The sequence below is a fragment of the Taeniopygia guttata genome, chromosome 1A (assembly GCF_048771995.1).
Source record: "Taeniopygia guttata chromosome 1A, bTaeGut7.mat, whole genome shotgun sequence".
Classification (NCBI taxonomy): Eukaryota; Metazoa; Chordata; class Aves; order Passeriformes; family Estrildidae; genus Taeniopygia; species Taeniopygia guttata.
In genome coordinates, this window is record NC_133025.1 from 56,980,010 (window position 1) to 57,000,289 (window position 20,280).

At 42.0% G+C, this 20,280-nt stretch overlaps 1 protein-coding gene across 5 annotated transcripts in view; it reads right to left on the reverse strand.

The window, feature by feature from the left end:
• Positions 1 to 721: 721 nt before the first annotated feature.
• Positions 722 to 20,280, reverse strand: part of DGKI (diacylglycerol kinase iota) — a 196,215-nt gene continuing 176,656 nt past the window's right edge. For 4 of the 5 annotated variants that reach the window (XM_030263299.4, XM_072923536.1, XM_072923537.1 and 1 more), the window contains 5 exons: positions 14,844 to 14,881; positions 13,191 to 13,311; positions 5,715 to 5,751; positions 3,755 to 3,854; positions 722 to 2,846 (listed from right to left, as the gene is read on the reverse strand). In XM_030263299.4, coding sequence (XP_030119159.4) covers positions 2,730 to 2,846; positions 3,755 to 3,854; positions 5,715 to 5,751; positions 13,191 to 13,311; positions 14,844 to 14,881 — 413 coding nt within the window. In that variant the 3' untranslated portion in view covers positions 722 to 2,729. The other variant, XM_072923538.1, reaches the window with a different exon arrangement.

The window sequence follows — 20,280 nt, forward strand, 5'->3', positions numbered from 1 at the left end:
GCGCTTCAGGACACCTCCAAGGTTAAAGGCACCACATCCAGCCCGTTCCTGCCCTGCCTCCAGTGCTAGGGGCTGTTTTTATCATACAGTAGCAGTCTCCTGCTGAGCACACAGCACAGGCAGCTTTCCAGAGACACGACAGGCTCACTCTGATCGTACCATCGCACTCCAGCTTTCGGTGAAAAAGGCAAGCCACGCTCTCTCGCGTGCTCCGAGTTCCTCTGAGCGGTCCAAATGGCACAAAACTGCTCAGGAAATCTGCCCATCCTGCCAAGCTTCTCCAGAGCCAGCCACAGCTGCAGGCACCTCCTGGGTACCAGGGATGAACTGACAAGGGGAGGACAACTGAGGACGGAGGGACCAGAAGCAGCTCCTTTATCATAATCCACATCTGGCCTCTGGAGGTCATTCATCTGTGATGAAAGCAAGCTGCTTCATGGGACTATAGGATGAGGGAGCTCTCACAGGCTCAGTGATCATACTCAGGTTGGCCTCAGCAAAGGACAGAGCCAAACTCCCGTGCTATTGAAACTTCCTCCATTTCTCAGATCAGTAAAGCAAACCAAAAGATTAAAGTGATGATAACATAATTGTTGTTTTCATCAAATGTATAGAAATATTACAGTAATGTCTTTTCTCACAGCTGGGAAATGATGCAAGGCCTATCATGAAACCACAGTGTGAGGATTTTTCCTTGTGGAAATATCACATACACCAAAACTATATTCTGAGTTTTTATTTTAACAGTTGCCAAATTCTGTTCTAATATATACACACACTTATTTTCTCCACAAGCCCCTGGATAATTATCAAGGGAAGTAATTTGGCTTTCATTCTTTATTTTTCAAATGAGAAAGGTAAAGACAGAAAATAAGACAAAATACATTTCATGTTGCCATTGATCTATAGATTACAAATATATATAGTTTCCTTCCAGAGGAAGAAATACTAAAGAAATATTTTGCCCATATCAAATGAACCTTTGAAAAGAGGAAAAAAAATTAAAATATATTGTTCAGCTCCCCACTCCCTACCACAACAATCACTCGTGCTTAAAAAAAAAAAAAAAAAAAAAAAAAAGCATTCATTTGATTTCTCTCCACTTCTACCACAGAAGAAAAACTTATCTGGATAATGACCTGAGTTATTTTCATGGTTTCCAAATGTATGTAACCCCAATGATCAACATCTATCAGAGAGCTACCCCTGGCAAAGGATGTGGAAACAAACACTGGTGGGTCTTTCCAAAGCAAAATTCAAAAATGTATTGCAAGAGTTATGTCAAAAGTCAGCCATGAGCGTCTTCATGGGCACCGGTCTGACAAAGTAGAAGTGGAAGCTCTGCTATTTTGTCAACTGAGATATCTGTAGCAATTGGAAACCCAAAGATGAAACATTTTATTTATGCCTGTGTATTTCTTTTCTTTCTCTTCTTTTATGGTTATAAGACAACAGATGAATGCAGAAGACACAGCTGGCCTTTACAGCAGCTAAGCTTTACACTTCAAACCTAGTGTGGGTAACAAGGCAAAGAGCTGCTGCTTGTCTTTCTCCAGGGACGGACTCCCCAAAACTTGGTTCCCTTGAAAAATCAGATAGTTTACAGGTTCAGTCAAAGAAGGTTTTCCCATTCCCAATGGCCAGTGCCCATTTGTTTGTTGGCAGCAGCGAGCCCAGGCTGGCTGCTGATGTTCCAGGGCTCCTTCCTCCCTCTGGCTGTGCTGCAAAGGGGAATAGGTCTGTCATTGAGTCCATCAGAATTCTCTCAGTCTTGCACAAATCTCTCCCCAGTAGAAAACCCATTTTTTCAGAAGTAAAGAACAGCTATCAACTTCTTTCAGGCCTGAAACCTGAGAAGAACTGGTTCAGCCATCACATGCACAAGAGTGATATGATAAACCTTCCTGGTGACTTTCTGCTCTGCCACTCAGCATGCTAAATCCCATAGAACTCCTTTCCATACAAATGCCTGTCTTGTGAGGATACCATAACCGTATGCCCAGCAATGATGAGGTTGGGTTTTGTCACTGCTGTAAATATGACTATGCCCCAAACCCTGGGAAACAAGGCAATAAGCAGCATCCTCTCCAAAAGCAAGGAAACTCCGAGGGGGCTGGCTACTGACAATACAGCTTCCAGGAGGATGGCAGGGGAGGGAATGTAGCCGGTAAAAACACTGGATATTTCTTAAGGGCATCCAGAGCTCCTCAAACATTTTGCTACTGCCTGCCCATTTGTGAAGACAACACAGAGATAACAGGTAATATTTAACTGATGAGAAGTGAGGGGAACAGGAGAATAAAAGCAATTCAGGAAACTGTAAGGATGGAGGAGAGCCTGGTTGGGTGGCTCAATGTACCAGTTAGTTTGGATTTTGTTCCCCCACACCCTCTTTACTCTTTCCTTTTTTTCTTTTTTTTTAATAAATTATACAGATGAACATGGGAGAAGTTCATGCTACTTGCTGGAAGCAATAAAGGTAAATTTTCATGGCCTATGGATTCCACAGACCTTTGAGTGTCCCACCTCATCCATCATGGGCTAACTTATGGAACATAACTGTTCCGTGGTAACACTCAGTAGCCCTTAGAAACTGGTGGCATGTCCTCAGGTATTTTCCTGGAGAGTGAGAGACACGTGGGTTCCATCAGTTTCTTCCTCACCCGATGCCCGAGTGCCTCAGGTGCAGTCTCGAGATTTCCAGGGATCCTCTCGGACATGTTCAGACATCAGACTGCTGTCTCTAGATCCTCGTGGGAAACCATTTGATAGTTTTGTCGACTCTCCAGGTAGGAGGCCAGATCTGGATCACCAGCTTGCTGAGCCCTGTCACGAGGGGTCTTACCCTGTAAATAAGAAACACAAAGAGAAAGTCTTGTGCTAACACATTTAGAACAACTGATGATTTCTAGGCACAAGATTATTAACGAGTCAGAAGCCACTCGTCTGGATTTGATCTGTTTCAGAAAGCTTTTTGCAATGTACAATTCTGCCATCTGAACATGAGATGACAGAATAATAGATGACTTCTCTTCCCATTACAGGCTACCTTATAGAGCCCAAGAAGGCAGAAATTGGTTTTGATTGCCTGAATGCAGCAAAGGTGCTTCTGACTCTGGAGTCCAGAGAACCAACTCACTCTCAAGCTGCTGACCACAGGGCACTTGTGCTCAGAAACTCCAGAGAGGCAGCTTCTGGACCATGTTCCTAAGCAATCAGATTGTTGCAATGACAGAATATTCCCTGGATTTCATTTTTCCCAGATTTCTTTCTCAGGCAAGCTTACACCAAGAAAGTGCTGTGGTTAGTGTCACTCCAGTGAGCAGAGGGGCAAGCCAAGGCAAAAGAAAATAGTTAGCCATCCTCACAAAGCAAGTCAGCCACAACAACCTCAAGCCTCACAGATGCTGTGCAATCAGAAACCAAGGCTCCTGCAGGTGGTCCTTGCCCACAGGCCTCTCCTGTGACCACACAGGAGGAGGATACTGCTGTGCTATGGAAATGTCTCATTCACACCCAATGCACCGAATAGTTTGAGGCCAGGCTCTCACTATGGTGACAGTGACCCATGTTGGGGACTGAACTGAAGTTTCTTGTGTTTGTTAAAATCAATACAGTTTTCTCTATAAAATTAGCTGGCTTAAAACGGAGCTGCCCTAGGCACACACAAGGAAGCCTGAGCCATGCAAACTGCGGGGCCGGATGCTCTCGCTGGGCTGCAGGGGTTGGTAGGTGGCTGATGGAGCTGCGTTACCTTGGAGTCTGTCTTTCTCAGAGAGGCTCCCGCATCCACCAGGAGCTGGCAGACGGCGCGGTGGCGCTGGCAGGCTGCCTTATGTAATGCTGTCTCACCCCTAGACCAAAGTACAGAAACCAGCAGTGAGACACATCACACCAATGCACATTTACGAAGCATGAGGAGCAGATAGACACAGAAGGATGCTGCATTTCTGCGAGGTTCCCTCTTGCTGGCAGAGGTAGGCTTGTGCACTCTCTCCCTTAGCATCTACATCCTTTGACTCAGTAGGGAAGCCTGCAATGCACAAATAGCAGACGAAGAACTTCTGAGGGATGGGAAAGAAACATTGACAGATTTTATGTATTCAGAGGACCGAATGTCACATTCCCATTCAACCACCGGCTCTGTTAACTGCTGCAAAGGCAAGCTAGCTGCCTTCTTATTACACAGCAGGCAATTTCTTTCCTCAACCTCATTCTTGGAGACACCCCAGAAAAATCATACCCACCAAAGCTATGACTGGTGCATTTGCTGCCATGCTGCCACAGTTCTGATTCCCTGCTCTCTTGGAGCTCTCATGTGTTTTGCGCCACTGGACTGCTGAGCTACTGGGGAAGATTAAATGCATGCTTTCCAAAAGAGAAGACTGTGTGGTGGGAGCATATTTGTTGCAAAGCTTCTCACTCAGACTGGAGCTAAGTCTGACAGGATTCTGGAACTGGCTGAAACTGACTTACTCTTTATTGAGAGTAAAGAAATCTATCTAGATTTGCCTAGGAAGAAGAGGAAAGTATGCTTTGAGTGGGTTGAAAAGGAGTCCTTAATACCAGTATCCAACAAGTAGGGCCATTACATAACTTGTGAAATAAATTACAAGAAATAGATGTAGCAGGACAAATCTTGCACCTACCTACACAGAGTACATAAAGGAATCTCAGCCCCCATCCATGACAGGGGATGTTGAAATATTAAGAGGCAATCTTGTGATCAATATGCCCTTGCTGCACCAGAACCAGTATCAGAATAGGATACCATCCTATTTTCCCCTGAGGACCAAAAGATAAATTCATACTGCCAGTTACAGCTTGAACCTTCCCTTTCCAAGAGTTAGAGGCAGAGGAACCTCAGTAAAGGGAAGCCCTCATAGCTGTGCTCATTGACACTCTGTGGTTGTGTTACATCCCTGGATGAAAAGAACCAGGCAGTCCATCCCATCCCTGTCACCTCTGGACTTTGCTCATGCACCTTGTGCAAAAGGTGCTCTCTGTCAGCAGAGAAGGGCGCTGTGGGATGAGAAATGGTAGGCTTGATCCCTATGAGAAAGACTGGTTTTATTTCATATATATTACACATATTTTCCAGGATTATTCATGCTTCCCTTGCATACTTTTGTGGAACTTTGATTATACAAAACGTAAAAAAATTAGGAATTGGAAAGGAAAATAATTTGTTTGGGTTGGGTTTTTTTGGTTTTTTTTTTTTGGTTTTTTTTTTTTTTTAATAAGAATGGAGCTGATTGATGTCTTAACTACTTGATGGAAACCTTCAATTGCACCAGTCCTGGCCACTTGGGAGAGCTAAGGCAGAGCACCCTGGGTGAATCAAGAACGAACTGAAAGGTGGCAAGCAAGAAAAGTAATTTCCTGACTTTTGGAATTTTTGAATTTACTCTTCAGGTTGGTCCCTTAGTAGCTGGAGGCCAGAAACATCAAAACACAAGGTAGAAAGATTAAGGAAGCATGGGAACCAATAGGGAGAAAGTCCTCTGTGAATCCAATGAATGTTTTTTTTTAGACAAGAAAGCCACATATGAGGTGGTTGATATGTGGTTTTTAGGGGGCCTTCTGTTTGTTTGTTTCTGAAGAGTTGTGCCATTTTACATGCTTTTTCCTACTTAACAGTCTGCACTTGAAAATCAAGAGGAGTCTGCTGGTTTAACACAGATAACATAAAGGACAGAATAGGTTGTACTTACGTTTCACTGTCTGTCATGTCCAGTAATTCAGATGGACCTGCAAATGATAGTCAGGTATGTCATAAAGCATTTGTCTGCATGACTAAAAAAATATGTCTACCAGGAGAAGATTCCCAGCAAAAATATATAAAAGAAGCCAAGTGAAATCTCAACCTGTACAAATATATCAAACTTCAATGTAATATTTGCTTGTGTAAGCCCTTGCACTAATAAAATTCTGAATGCACAGTCACTGCTGGAATGTCAGCAACAGGGAGTAGCAACCTCTAAATTATACCGGGAATGAATATTCATGGAGTTTATTTTCTCACTCTTCACCTTGCTCAATTAAGTGGCTCACATAAGTACAGTACATTGAAAATGCTGATATACTGGAAACCCTGATATATTGCAAGTTAAAATCTATTGTTGGTATTAGAGGGAAAATGTCATTAGGAAGTTGAAATTAGCCAAATTCTATCCTGAATGACATCCCTGTGCTACTCCATTTAATAGTGTTATACAAAATGTAGATCAGGGTGGAATATTCCCAGCGGTCTTTATATTGATATGCAAATCCTGTACTCTACTAGTTAGCAATGATCAGGAAAGTAAGATTAAGAAAAACAGAAAAGATTTTTGTTAAGTGAGAAAAAATAATACATTTATGTTAATGTCCCTTTGTCCTTGATATTCACTTCAGGCAGATATTTATAGTGGCAAATTCAATCGCTGAATTACAGTGATATGAAAAGGCTGGGAGCTGGATTATTATTTGAAAAAGATCAACTTTTCCTTTGCATTCTGTCATAGTGTTCTTCTCTCCACTGCTCTGAAGTGTAGCGTTAGATGGTATAGGGCAGTTAGCAAGGGGAACAGGGAAACTTTACAAGACTTTTCCTTGCTGCACATGAGTATTTCTCTCCAGCACACTGTGACTTTGAAATTCAAGAGTCCTCAAGAGCTTACAGCAAATCTCACCTGAAACTGAGGAATTTCACACTACCTGCTTACAAAGGCCTACACACAACTTCTCTACACTCCTTTTACTCTGAGTGTGTGTCAAAATAGATCAGAGCAGCCTGTCTTTACCTCACTGCTTTTACAATGTACACATGGAGCATCACTGGGGCTCCTGGAGCTGCATGCAGCTCCTTCATTTCATCTTCTGTCATCATGAGAAAGGGTGGTGCTTAGTCCACAGTGCACACGGCATTGTGTACCACTGCATACTTGTCATGACAGTTCTCCAAACCTAGTAGGCATCGTTAATTATTTAATGCAGCCTGACTCTACCACCACACATCCTCATCTCCACACTTGGAACTTGCTTGTTCACTCCTGCCTACCAAAAAGAAGAATCAGTACTACCCCTGAGCTCCCAGGACCATGTAGAAGGATAAAGGGGATAATCATAGCCTCTTGTTGAGAGGAAAAAAATATAATGCCTGAGAAACTAAAAAGACAATTAAAGAAATACATATGAAGAAAAGGAGTCCTTTACATTTCCTAGGAGAAAATTGTGTTCTCTCAAAAATAAAGGTAATTCCCCGTAGCTTCCTGCAATGCCACATCCCAGTGATAGGTAAGCAGGAATAGAGAAGACACTGCCACCTAGTATTTCTGCTCACGTTTGGAGCAAGGAAGGTTGTATTGCCAAGGTGGAGCAGGGTGACAGGTTTGGCTTTATGGGACATAGAGGTACTTGCCCAGGTAAGCAGAAGAAGTTGATAAAAGATAAGTAGAGGTAGTAAAACAGAGAGTATTCAGAAGAATATGACCCGAGAGGGAGAAGAAAGCTGGAGCAGAGTGGGTCTGGAGAGAAGCCAAGGGTAAAGGAAAATTGGTGTGAAGCAGGAAGAAATAGCAGGGCTGGGACAGAGGAGCTCAGTGCTGAGGACCGTGGGGGTCTGTGAGTACAGACCTGAGGAGATGACAAGTACACCCCGCCTAAGTGTGAAGGGTGCTCTCCTGGATACTGTCACAAATTAAGCATTTCATGGGAGAGCCCTGACTCCATCTGAGTCATACATAGGGGCCAGATACTGGGGTTAATAATTAGCTGCACAACATGGTACCAGGATTCTTTAATTTCATTCTCTCTGGCCTGTCTCTGAAGCTGGAATGTCCCAACTCACAGCCTGAGCGGTGCCCTTTACTTCTTTATTTTATTTTCACTTGTGCTTCTCTTAAACCATCTCACGCCCTCCTCCTAATTCCTTTTCCCCTCTTTTTTGGACCTCATTTTTATATCAGTCTCCCTGGCGCTGCCAACCGACCATTCCAAATCCCCCTCTGCCCGGGGACAAAAGCTGCACAGATGTGGGAAGGGCTGGCACTGGGAAAGCTGACGGCACTGTCATCCTGGCCCAGCGGGGAGGCGGCTGTTTCGCTCTGGGACAAGAGGCAGAGAAAGAAAAGGGGACCAAGGCACGGAGAGAAAGAGGACAAAATAACCCAATAGAAATCCGGAAGGGAAATGCATGAGTGAGATTTCTATCAAGGAAAACAGCAGGGGGGGAAATAAAAACAAAAGATAGAAATGTGTGGAGAGGTGGAGGGAGGAAAAAAAGAGAGAGAGAAAGGGAAAAAGAGACTGGGGGGCTGAAGAATGGCAGGATGGGGATGGGGGACGGGGTTGGGGGGGATATTCACTTGAAAAGAGCTGAAAAGCATGACACACTGAGGGGAAGCCCAGCTGAGATCACTCTCTTTCCTCAACATTGCCCATAGACTGTCTGTGTAGAATTATTAACTTTTTTTCTTCTCTCCTTTTGCCCTCTTTCTCTCTACCAAAGCCCTTCTCCAGTTTCTCAGAAGGCAAAGCAGCCTGAGCTGGGTATGGGAGGAGGGAAGGCAAGGAGACTCAAAAGCAGCTGCTCCTTCACTGAGCTCACTACAATAAAAAAAACCCCAACGCTTTAAGTGACCATATTTCAGAGGCATTTCCAAAATATACAGCTCCATACATACTTGAAAGGCCTCTGAGCCCACAGCTTAGCCCTCTCCAATGGATGTGGTTACAGCTACCTACAGGACATCCACAGATATTAACCCCTGCCAGTCCCATGTCCTGTCAGTCTTCCACAGAACTGGGGAAGAAGGGTATTTACTCTAAGCGGTAATGACAGACATTATCAACATTTCTGAATGCTTCTCTGTTAAAACCCTCTTTGTTTAATAATCTGATTGAGGTTATTATCTGGGGGACAAAACTGGATGTGGATCCTTACCTTCAAAGTAGGATTATTTTTAAAATAACAGTAAACTGGAAATTAAGAACTACTTCAAGTCTTTCTCTTTTTTTCTTTTTTTTTACGTGATGGGAAAATTAACAGTGGTCTTTTCTGCTAGTGTCTTTTAGCTCAGAATTTCCACTATAATATAGAGGCTAGACAGGTTATGGGAGCATTCCTTCCTACATGTCTGTCAGCCACGTTGCCCAAAAATTTGGTATGCCTGAAATTAAAATATACTATGTTATACCTTGTGCCTTCCAGTAAAACTGAACTGTTTTCTGCTCAGGCCCCTCACAAATGATCATTACCCTAAAACATTCTGCAAATCTAGACATACTAACAAGTGCCATGCAAACTCACTCTCAATTCAGTGCTGCTTTCTGATAACTATTCAAACTTTCCCCAAATACACATCTCTGTCACAGCAAAATTTGCTTTCCCAAAGCCTTCCAAGGAACTTCTGAATCTTGTCAGGATGCAAATCAGTGATTGCTCTTAGCTCTGGACTTTGCAGTGCTAAGAGTAATGAAAGCATCATCATTTTTTTAATCAGTGAAACAAGGACATTTAGGTTTGAGGACACACAAATGTTAGGGATGGGATGCCTATGTACTGTCTGTTGCAGCAGAAGTTCCCACCACAACCTCCTAAGGCAACTGTAAACATCTTTCCTCTCTTTTGTTTAAAATCAAAATACCACAGATGAACTTTACAATTCTTGCTTGTCTTTTGAATGTCTAGAGAAGACAAAGGCAAACGGAATTATTTGTATAAGGTCTATAAATTACACATTTTTCACAGCTACCCGATAAAGACTCTAATCCAAGTATGATACCAAATACATATTATTTAGGAGGCCCCTTTTCTAACAGACGTTCTTAAGCCTTCCTTAATTCTGCTTGTGTTAAGCAAGTCTACAGTTAACTCTTGTGTAACATACATGCATTAGGATGCAATGCAGTTGCTGACTGCAGCACTAAAAAGCTGTGGTTGTGTTTGGCCAAACACTACTGAGTTTGGCCCTCAGTTTCTAGCTAAGCATTTCTTACCTCAGCTACAGACAAGTTTTTAAAGCTGATCCTCCTACTAAAAGCAGAAGACTCCTGATTTAGGTAGTCAGTCTTTAATGAGTAATAGGTCTGTGTCTCCATGTATCTGCCTTTCCTGCACAGGGGATAGAGACAAACTGTTTTACTGGAGCAGCAGCCAGCACAGCTCTTCTTGCAGCAGCAAGCAGCTGTTGCCCTGACACCTACTACATTGGTGCTTCAGCTGCTATTCCAGGCTTGTGCTGGGCCACTGTGAATTATCTGGCAGCACTGCACAGCAGTCCCCCTGTGTGACTCATCCCAGCTATTTCTAATTTTAAGATAGGTTATTTTCCTCCCCTTAACATCTGAAATCATTCTGATTATGATCACAGAATAATCTTTCATATAAATGTGCCCTGCATGTTTGCAGAAAGCCATCTCCACAAAGGATAGCTTTAGCACCACTACACTGTTTTTCTTCCTTTGTAATTCTAGTTCTACGGGTGCCACTCCTGTATTGCATTGGATTCATCCCACTGTTGTTCAGAATAGAAAGTTAAAGTTCCTAGAGCAGTGGGTTTTGTCTTCTTTTGTTGCTGTTGTTTTTTAGAGATATTCAGAAGATTTTTCCCTGTGTGGTTAATAATAGATTTTCTATTATTTCTATTTTCTATGCAGTGCGCTTGAGGGTATTTTACAGTGGAACTCCCATTATCATTCACTATCCTCAGCCATGTATTGGGAAGCAGAGGAAGTGTGACTGGGCAGAGGTAATTACCAGAACAGAAGTAAGACTCATTTTTATGAAAATTTTATGGGTGGATATTGGAAGAATGAAGAAGCTCCACACAGGGAAACCCTTAAATATTAGTAGCATTGGATCAGGTCGTGTACAGTAATTAATGCTGAGAAGATGCCAAATGCAAGAGAATGCAAAGAAAAACAAGGGCATTATGTGATGATGACTCAGCAAGAGAGCTCGTTTGTGGCTGAGAAGTGCGCAGAGTAGAAATGAGTTTCATTAATTGCTTGGTGGGAGAAGAGAGGAGGCCTCTATTAGATTGTGCATTGTCCCATGCACTCCCTGATCCCCAAAACAATGCATTTGGAGAAGCCCAGAGGACATATGTCTGGAAAGCTGCAAAAGCTTCCTGCCATCCTTGGGGATAAAGGAGGGAGAGAGGAACTGAGCTGACATTTGCTCAGCCTTCTGATTTGTCTTTGTCTACCAGTCCGTAATCCCTCACATTTCTCTATTTACTTCAAAAATTCCCATGGATTCCCTGCTTACATTCTTATCAGTTTAAATTATCTCACTTCAAATGTTCACCAAAAGAACAGTAACTGGGTCAGACTGTGGCTGAGTTAAAGTATATGTGTCTAATAAAAATCCTAGAGAGGCATTGATGACAGTGAATTGGCACGGGCCATGTGCAGAGTAAAAAGAGACCAGGGCCAGTAAGAAAATAAAGCAATATTATACCTGTCTACAGAATTCAGTGGCACATATGTGCACTGTGACAAATGCAACAATCCAGAGCTGGTAAATAGGAGGTAGAGCTGGCACTGGTAAGATTTGTTAGAACTGGTGAGAAAACCAGTCATTATTTGGATATAAGGCCGACTGCACTGACCTGCCTGTGTGTAGGTATCTATGCATAAAGGAGTAAAAGAACAATTCAGACCCTCTCAGTCAGATTTTTGGGGCACAGTTCAGTTGTCCACACACAGATATTTTGTGCTGTTTTATATACCTATGGGCAAACCTTGGGATGCACTTGGAATGACAGAGATGCTTGCTTGGGCTTTGGCTGTCAGTGCAGGTCAGGCCTCCTCTGGGCCTTGTGTTTTATCTTGTAGACCCAAGCAAATGTCCTGGATATCCAAGGGAAAATGACATTAGAAATTTATGTTTATCTATATGAATAAAGTGCAGAGGTAACTGTTGCCTGAATCACTTTCTGGGCTCCAATGACTACCTTGACTAAGATGCCCTTTGAGTTAGCCATGCTAGAAGCCTGCTGCTATTAAGGATGCCCTCCTCACTTCCATCTGCCTCCTAAAGTGCCTCTGTCATACCAGAGAAAATGAATTAAGTCCCAGATTGCTGCTGACAATATAGTAACTTGGACCTATAGAATACCTGACACCTAAATGTTAACACATAACTTAGGGGTCAAGATTGAAGAGATGCATTGCTGCTTCTTCCTTTCTTAGGAGTTGTGCTTTTTTCTTCTCTCTGTACAATTTGTGCGATATCTTGTGCGATCAATTGCTAACACTTATTCTAATTACCAGAATTCTTATTTATTTTAATTCTCCGTGTTCACACTAACACCTCTGCTGAAATAATGTAGCTGATGTTGACATTCAGAAGCCAAAATACCCATTGATATTTTGAAGTGGGGTCAGAGAAGAGCTATGACTAGAAAACTTTTCCTACAGTAAAGGAGGCTGATAACTGTGACTTCAGCTCTACGTGCAAGGCAGTGACTATTTTACTGTGCCACTCTCCAGCAGTGAGGGAACAAGGCTGCAGTGGTTCAACAGGCCAAAGCTCCTAAATGTGACTGCCTCAGACACAAAAAAATTGCTGCATAGCCTGCAATCTCTGCTACTGACAAAGATAAGAAGAATGAAAAGGAAAAAAGAAAAGGGCAATGGCATGATCACAGTCCATAAATACAAAATGGAGATCATAAATTTTTGCTGTTGGGTGGTCTTGAATCTAACAGACATAATATTCTAAGGCTGGAATGGAAGTCAGATGAATTTGTCTAGGAGTAAGGAAGCAGATTCCTGACCAGTGTGTTACTAAAAGGCTGAAATAATAACTATGGTTGTAACGGCTCTTTGTCACTGTAAATGTTTTAATAGAGATTAGATGCCTTCTACAACATATGCTCTAATTGGAAAACAGTTCAGAGGATCCTTGTGCCAGAGGTTTTAACTAAAGCTTTACACTGCTTCTTCACAGCCCCCCAGCTGATGCAAATGTGAAAACACCATCCTCCTCAAAAGCCATTCTAATTCTTCTTTATACACTTTACTGGAGCCATCACTCTCATTGCTACCCCATTCCCAGCCTTCTGCTCACACATGCTGCAGGTGGACATTTCACTGAGGGACACCACAGATGAGTGAGGCCACTTCCAACAGCCCAGTGTGGTTTTGCCTGACACTTGGCTGGGGTACAGCTCTCTGTGGATTTGTCTGCTGAGACTCACCATGCTCCAGAATGTATTTCACAATCTCGCCGTTCCCAGTCTTGGCAGCATGGTGCAACAAGGAGCAGTGATCAGGTCCTTGGATTAACAAATTGGCTCCTTTTTTACAACATTCTATGAACTGGAAAAAAAAAACAAAAACAACAACAAAAAAAATAAAACAGACAAAAAAAGACAGAAGGATAAGATGGGAGGAGCAGAAAAACAAAACTTCTCTTCTGGTTCTCATTGCAAGTAAGTACCAAATAAAATAAAATAAAATATTAATTTAAAGCCATCATTTAGGCCCAGATATAAAACATCTGAAACCAGAAGTATTGACAATTGTATGGGTTAAGGAGAACAGTCTGTATTTCCTAAACAATGAGATATTGCTACTCTACTGCTGATGATTTATTGCTTGCTAAGAATTCTTTCAAACCACATCTGGCAACACTGTTGGGGTATTTTAAAATATATGTACTTGATAGAAAATTCTGGCTTTTTTGCTGAAGACTCAAATTTTTTCTCAGCACAGGAGTCAAAGATTTTCTGACTGAATCAGAAAACTGCAATTCAAAATTCCACAAGGAGGAGAGGTGGCTGTCATGGACGTCCTTTCTCACAGTGCCCCTGTTCAGGGCTGGCTGAGGAGGAAACATTAAGTGGAGTAAGAATGAGAGGGGAGCAACAGGCAGGCACGTCTCAGAAATGCTGCAAGCTTTGGGGGACAGGGGGTGGGATTTGCAAATTGAGAGAATTGCTACAGTGAGGACTAATTTGTGATGTAGTGCATCTGAAGAAGGGCAAGGAGTTTCCCCATCAAAGCCAGCTCAACCAAAACGTTTCCAAGAAGTGTAAAGGAGACAATATTTTTATGACTGCTTGAAGGACTGCTCCCTAGATGCTGCAGCCACAAGAGCTGAGGCAGTGGTATAGAAGGGAGGCAAAATACCTGCAGGCAAAAAGTTGGCCTAACAACACTGTCATTTTTACAAATGGCTCCAAGCTGGCTTCTCACAGATAAAATTGCAACCATTAATCACAGTCCTCATCCAAATTCAAGAGCATGTTTTCAGATCCTGACTTGGCTACTGAGGCAGGCAGCCTGAACAGCTGTCTGACATGGGACTTCAGTCATTGGCACAAAAAATTTTGCATGAGTACTTTTTCCTCCCAAACTTACTATACCAAGGCACTACATGTTTTGAGACATCCATCAGGTGATGAAACAACCAGCTGAGGTTTGTTCTACCTGGACTGGTGGTTGCCTAGGTAGACTTTGAGAGAGCTAGCACCTGGGGGCTTGGCCACTGACCTCACTGGTGTAAAATATCCTTTCCTGTGGAAGGCTGTGTCAGAACTACCCTGCTGTTCAACATTGCCAATATAGTAATTTCCCTGTTAGTAACTGGCACAGTGCTCTGTGCAGTGGGCTCTGAATCCTGGGCAAAAAGGCTCTGGCTAACACCAGATCCTATTCACGCAAATTTCACACCTCACCTGAATGATGTGTTCCCCTAGTAGTCAGGGTTTCCTGGAAAGGCTGTAAAATGGCACTTGCCAGAAGTCCCCACAGCAGCCTATTTATGATTTGAGCAGAGGTGTAATAAAATGTACAGCTTATCTGACTGGAAAAAAACTGTAAGTGGGCACTCAGTGCACTGTACCTACCTTCAGTAGATCACCAGATATGACTGCTTGTAAAAGTGCTGCAAAAGACAAAAAGAAAACTGATGTGAGGCAGAAAGCACTATGCATACAGCTTCACAGCTGAGGACATAGCCCACAACACGTGCAAATTAAGATTGACATCCCTCAGACCTCATGTACTACCAAAGTGTAAATCTTGTGCTGACACATATTGGAAAGGCAGAAGACAACCCATGGTGATGAAAGCTGTATGGACATCAAACCATCATTTCCAATGCCCTCCTGGAACTGCAGGCTTCTGTCTGAATTTTTCACTTGAGTCACTTCTGAGACCTTTCAACAGTGTCCACAAGGTGGATAAGGTCAAGTGTCCAGAACCTGAACTATCACTGAAAATATCAGTGTTATCTGCACATAGAACCTGAAACTGTCTACATACCTGTCAGACTTCTGTTATATTAATGATGGAGTGGTTAGTCAGTCCCCAATACACTGAGAACCCCAAATTGTAGATGACTGAGTGACAAGAGAGAAATTTCTTAACAATTACTTGTATTACAAATACATTTTGGGATGCCAGAGGGGAGAAAGTCCCCTGGGTTTGGCAGGCAGGGTCAAAGACAGAACAAGAGCCAGTCCTCACCTCATCAGCCTTTGTATTTTAAGGAGACAAAGAAGGAAAAAGAGACAAAGAGGCCAAGGACTCACCACAAGGCAGGACAGAGCTGCAAACAGCTGGGAGTTTCTTACTACCCACTACTGTCTGCTCTGAGCCTGTTAAAGAACAGAAGGCAAAAGCTTGGGACCCTCTATTGCCCAGAGAAGCTGTTGCAAACTTATCACTGTGTGGCTTTCTCCTTCTTTTCTCCTCCTTCTCCCTATCATGATATAGATTGTAAAAAACAACGATTAATAATCTTTCTGAGAACGCACTTACATGGTTTTCATCTTAGAAAGCACTAAACATCTGCTTCAACTCACACTTTTTCAGGAGTGTCTAAGCCCATTTCTATCTTGGTGTCTAGGCAGAGCAATCAAATTAAGCTTTTGCTCAAGTGCCATCCTTGATAAAGATGCCAAACGTTCATGTAAGCAGGAGCAAGGGGGGAAAGAGAACCACAACATAGTCCTTGCCTCTGAAAAATAACACACAGGAAAATGCACAGTGGGAATTTCATGATGAGCTTGCTACACCTGCAGAAATGACAAAGGATCCAAGCTAAACACTGCAGAAGAGAAAGGATGTGCAAAGGCAACTCAACACACGTCCTTTTCTTTGAAAACACCTGGGGCTACTATGTGGCTTTCTGGTCTCCATAATGCCTCGTGCCCCGGCCACTCAGCAGTGGGAAAAGCAAAACCCCAGTCCAGGTAAGCTCCGTCTTAAGGAAGCAGTAGCAGCAATTCTTGCAACTTTTGATTTAGGGCAGTTTTTCAGTGACCATGAGTTAAATCAAATCCTAAAAATACCCCTGCATCTGTGAGAGTGCGGACACAGATTTTAGGAATGGAAGGCAAACATCAGCAGGTAAGAGCTAGAAAATTCTTCAGGTTTTATTTTCAATGGTTTACATCCTTCTTTTATTCCCAATAGTTCTAACAATTGCTCAGCCCAAATTAGTTGCAGAGCAGAATTTAACTTATGTAATTTGCTTTATCTAGTTCCCCATTTTTTTGGTCAATCTGATCTCCTGACAGCTCAATTTTTTAGGCTACTGCAATCTGAACTTGCAGTAGCCTAAAGAATAAATATTTTGCACTCCTCGCATGTGAAAATTAAATGAACTGGTGACATGAGTTTTTCATTGCCTTCAACATCCAATTTTTTAAGACATGGCTTCCCTGAAGTCACTTCCCCAAGAGGCAGTGATACATTTTCTTATGCAAGCCATGCTGAAGATTACACTTCAAAACAAAAAAGGAGGGAGAGCTATGATTCTATGAAAAGCCTGACAAGATGTGAAAAATCTTCTATGCCGAATATCCATAATCAGCACTGGTCTGGTGATAAAGCTATTAGGATAAAACAGCTCTAAAACAAATTCAACAGAATTAGACCAATCTTCTCATCTCTTTCCTAAGCCTCTAATCCAGCAAAGCATTTAGGCAAGTGCTTAGCTTTCAGCTAATTACATCCTTTTCACACCAAGTCTACCTGCACTTTTAAAATTAAGTGTTTTGCTACAGTAGAACCTATTGGATAAATGAATACATTACAGATCAACAAAACCAGCTGGCATAACAAGAGATTAGACACCAGTAAAATAATTCAGAGCTGTACGCCCCGACACAGGAAGATTTAGAAGCTAATGAGCTAGAAATGGAGAAAGGTTCTTTAGAATCAGGAGCATGTTTACATAAATATATGAATATTACTTAGCACACTAACCCCATAAACCCAAATGGGCTGCTGGGCATACTGAGGAGGAGGGTGAAGATGGCAAAAATCACCTGGTTGTTAAAGAGGTGGTGAAACAAGCAAGCAGATGGCATTGACAAGAGAGAGAAGACTGAGAAGCTGGAGAAAAATGCTGTTAATATGCAATGCCAGGCTAGCTTAACATTAGAAGCATTAAAGTGAGAATTGTTTTATTTCTTCGAAGCAACACTGGTGTAATATATAAAATGAACTATGCCACTGTTTTATCATATAGAATATACCTTCAGGTCTTAAAGAGGTGTCAAAAATCACTTGATTTAATTAATATTTTAATGAAGTCATTGTTTTCTCAGTTCCTCTCAAGAAAAGTATTTCTCATTACTAATAAAAGTGTTTTATTACCTTTTATACTTGTTTAGCAAGTAGCTTTATTGCTGATATGACAGCTTGACAAAACTACCAACTGGAGTGCTCTGTTCATGTACTGAGGAAGCACTTGCTCCTCAGGCTGCCTCCTCAGCAAAGCTCTAACTACCCAACTTAGAAAAGAATATTCACTAAACGCCCCCCCCCCCCCCCCCCAAACCAACAACACAAAACCAACAACACAAAACCAAAAAAACACCACAAAACCCAAACAAACAAACAAAAAAATCACTATACACAGGCCTGCCAACAAACACAAAAAATGACTAGCAAAACAAACACCAGAAAACCACCCTCTCCAAAACAAACCCCCTCACACACATACACCTTTCTCCTTATAAATTATTATTGAGCAGATACAGGTGCATAATGCACCAACAGGAAAAAAAAAAGCCATGTTGAAATGGCTGCTAATTAAATTGCTGTAATGCTACAAGTTAATACAGATTGAGACACAGGATAAACAATTACTAATACACTCTTATGATGAAAACAATGCTTTTCCTAGGGCATATATCACTCATCTGATTTCTGTGTTATTGTCAATTGCTTCCATTGGAAACAGCTATTTTTATTTCCTATTCTAAAAATCTATGTTAATGTCACTGAGTTACAACAAACATTTTTTTGTTTTCCAGACAAAATTAACTTCTGAAGTAACAATTGCTCTGTGGCTCTGCATGGGAAGCCAGCACCATTAAAACAGTGCTGCAAAGTCAGTCATTAAACACTGGGCATCAGGGAAAGAAGGAGTGAAGTATTCATACTCCATAACTTCAGAGGCTGCAGGATGCATGAGAGGTCTCACAGGGTTGCTTGGATGGGCAGAAGAGAAAATAACTCTCCATAGAAAATAACCTAGTTTGCCCTGCAACAGCTCATGTTGTGCTCCACAGACTAAAGAAGCCCTAGAGGAAATTACCTCCAACCTGCAGCACCTAAATTAAGAGTCAAACTAAGACACAGAGGGGAACTTCCAGAATGGCATGACTCCAGGAGGCATGTCTGATCACCTCCAGAAGTGACAACCAAACAAGGGCAAAATTAGAGGTCCTCTTCCAAGGTTTTCCAAGGTGTGATACTCCGAGCACCAGGCAATGCTCATGGTCTTGGAAATTTCAGTTTTTCATATGCTGTACAGGAACAGAATGAGAATGCCTCATAAATGTAGGGGCTAAGGCCACAACTGCAGCACATCAGAATACAGCAGGAGAGAGACAGAAGTCGTCACCATCACATTGCTCACTTCAAAAGCCATGAAAATTCTCAGAAGCATCACAAGAAACAACTACCCCTTCCTGTTGCCCTGCAGAAAAATTTCCTCCTAATCCCAAAGTTGTTGATCAGCTTAACACCAAGGACAGACACAGGGTTACTATCACACCAGAAATTTTGCTGCTAAAACACCTTCAGAAGTAACATGAAGACAAAAGATCCTACAAAGCCTTGTAAGTAGCATCTCAGGATCACAAGGTTCTTTGCTTAAAGTAGGTTGACATGGAAGATATTAAGTTAGTTGAATACTCATTAGTGAGACAGTAAAAGGAGATGGTCTGCACTGAAAAGAATCTCAAAGAACAGGGTGATCCTAGAGCCTGCAGCTGTCAGCAGTTCAGGGGTAACGTGTCTTTTCACTCAACTAAAAGATTCATAAGCCAGAAGTATCCTCCAGATTTTATTAGTGAGATTGCACACCTGATCTGACTCTTTCAATGCCATATTTGAATCCAGTACTTCTGTACCAACTAAGCCACAAGGAATGCAGATAAAAACATACAGCAACTTTGAAGTTTTCAACACTTACAAACCATTCTTTAACGAAGATCCAAAAATTTTGAATGAAGGGGGCAGAATTATTTAAAACTATGTTATAAATTATAAGCACCACACCAGGGAGTTGTCATATTCATGATTAAAATGCAGGCAATTGCAGACCTATGAATGAAATGTAGTGTGACAGCAGAATATTTGCAATAATGCATCTTATAATGAGTTAAAAAATACCAAAGTATCAACGCATCTAATCAGAGTATGACACTATTTAAGCACGTGGGATATTATGGCAGAATTCAGTTACCATAACTCAAGACCTGGTTGGAGAAGGCTGCTTTGACCAAGGTGGTTTGGTGGGTGGCATCCCTGTCCATGGAAGGGGAGTTGTAACTAGATGCTCTTTAAGGTTTCTTCCAATCCAAACAATCCTATGATTCTCTGATCTCAAGCAAAATTAAGGCTCATAAAACCTTTAGCTCTTTCAAAAGACAGAGTAAAACAGCTGATAATCTGAAGTGACCAGCTCCTTTCAGAAACGTCATTTAACAGAAAATGCCTGCATCTATCCAGCCCTTTCTAAGACACATCTAATGCACTGATTCAGCATTTGGAATTGATATGGAATCAGCATATCAGTGCTGAATGCTTCTTACTGGTTGGAGGTAGCTAATAAAAAATACAAGAGCTTTGGTGTGGAGTGCCCAGAATTTGAGTGTCAGTGTTCACCACCATCTCCTGCTAGAGTGCTCAAGGTAACTCTTAAGGAATACCTCATAAAATACTGCCTTGTTCAAACCTTGTAGAGCTGATAAGAAGCTGGAGAAGAAACTATAGCAGAAGGTGACATCATCAGATTTTTGAGTTATTAGACTTAACTTG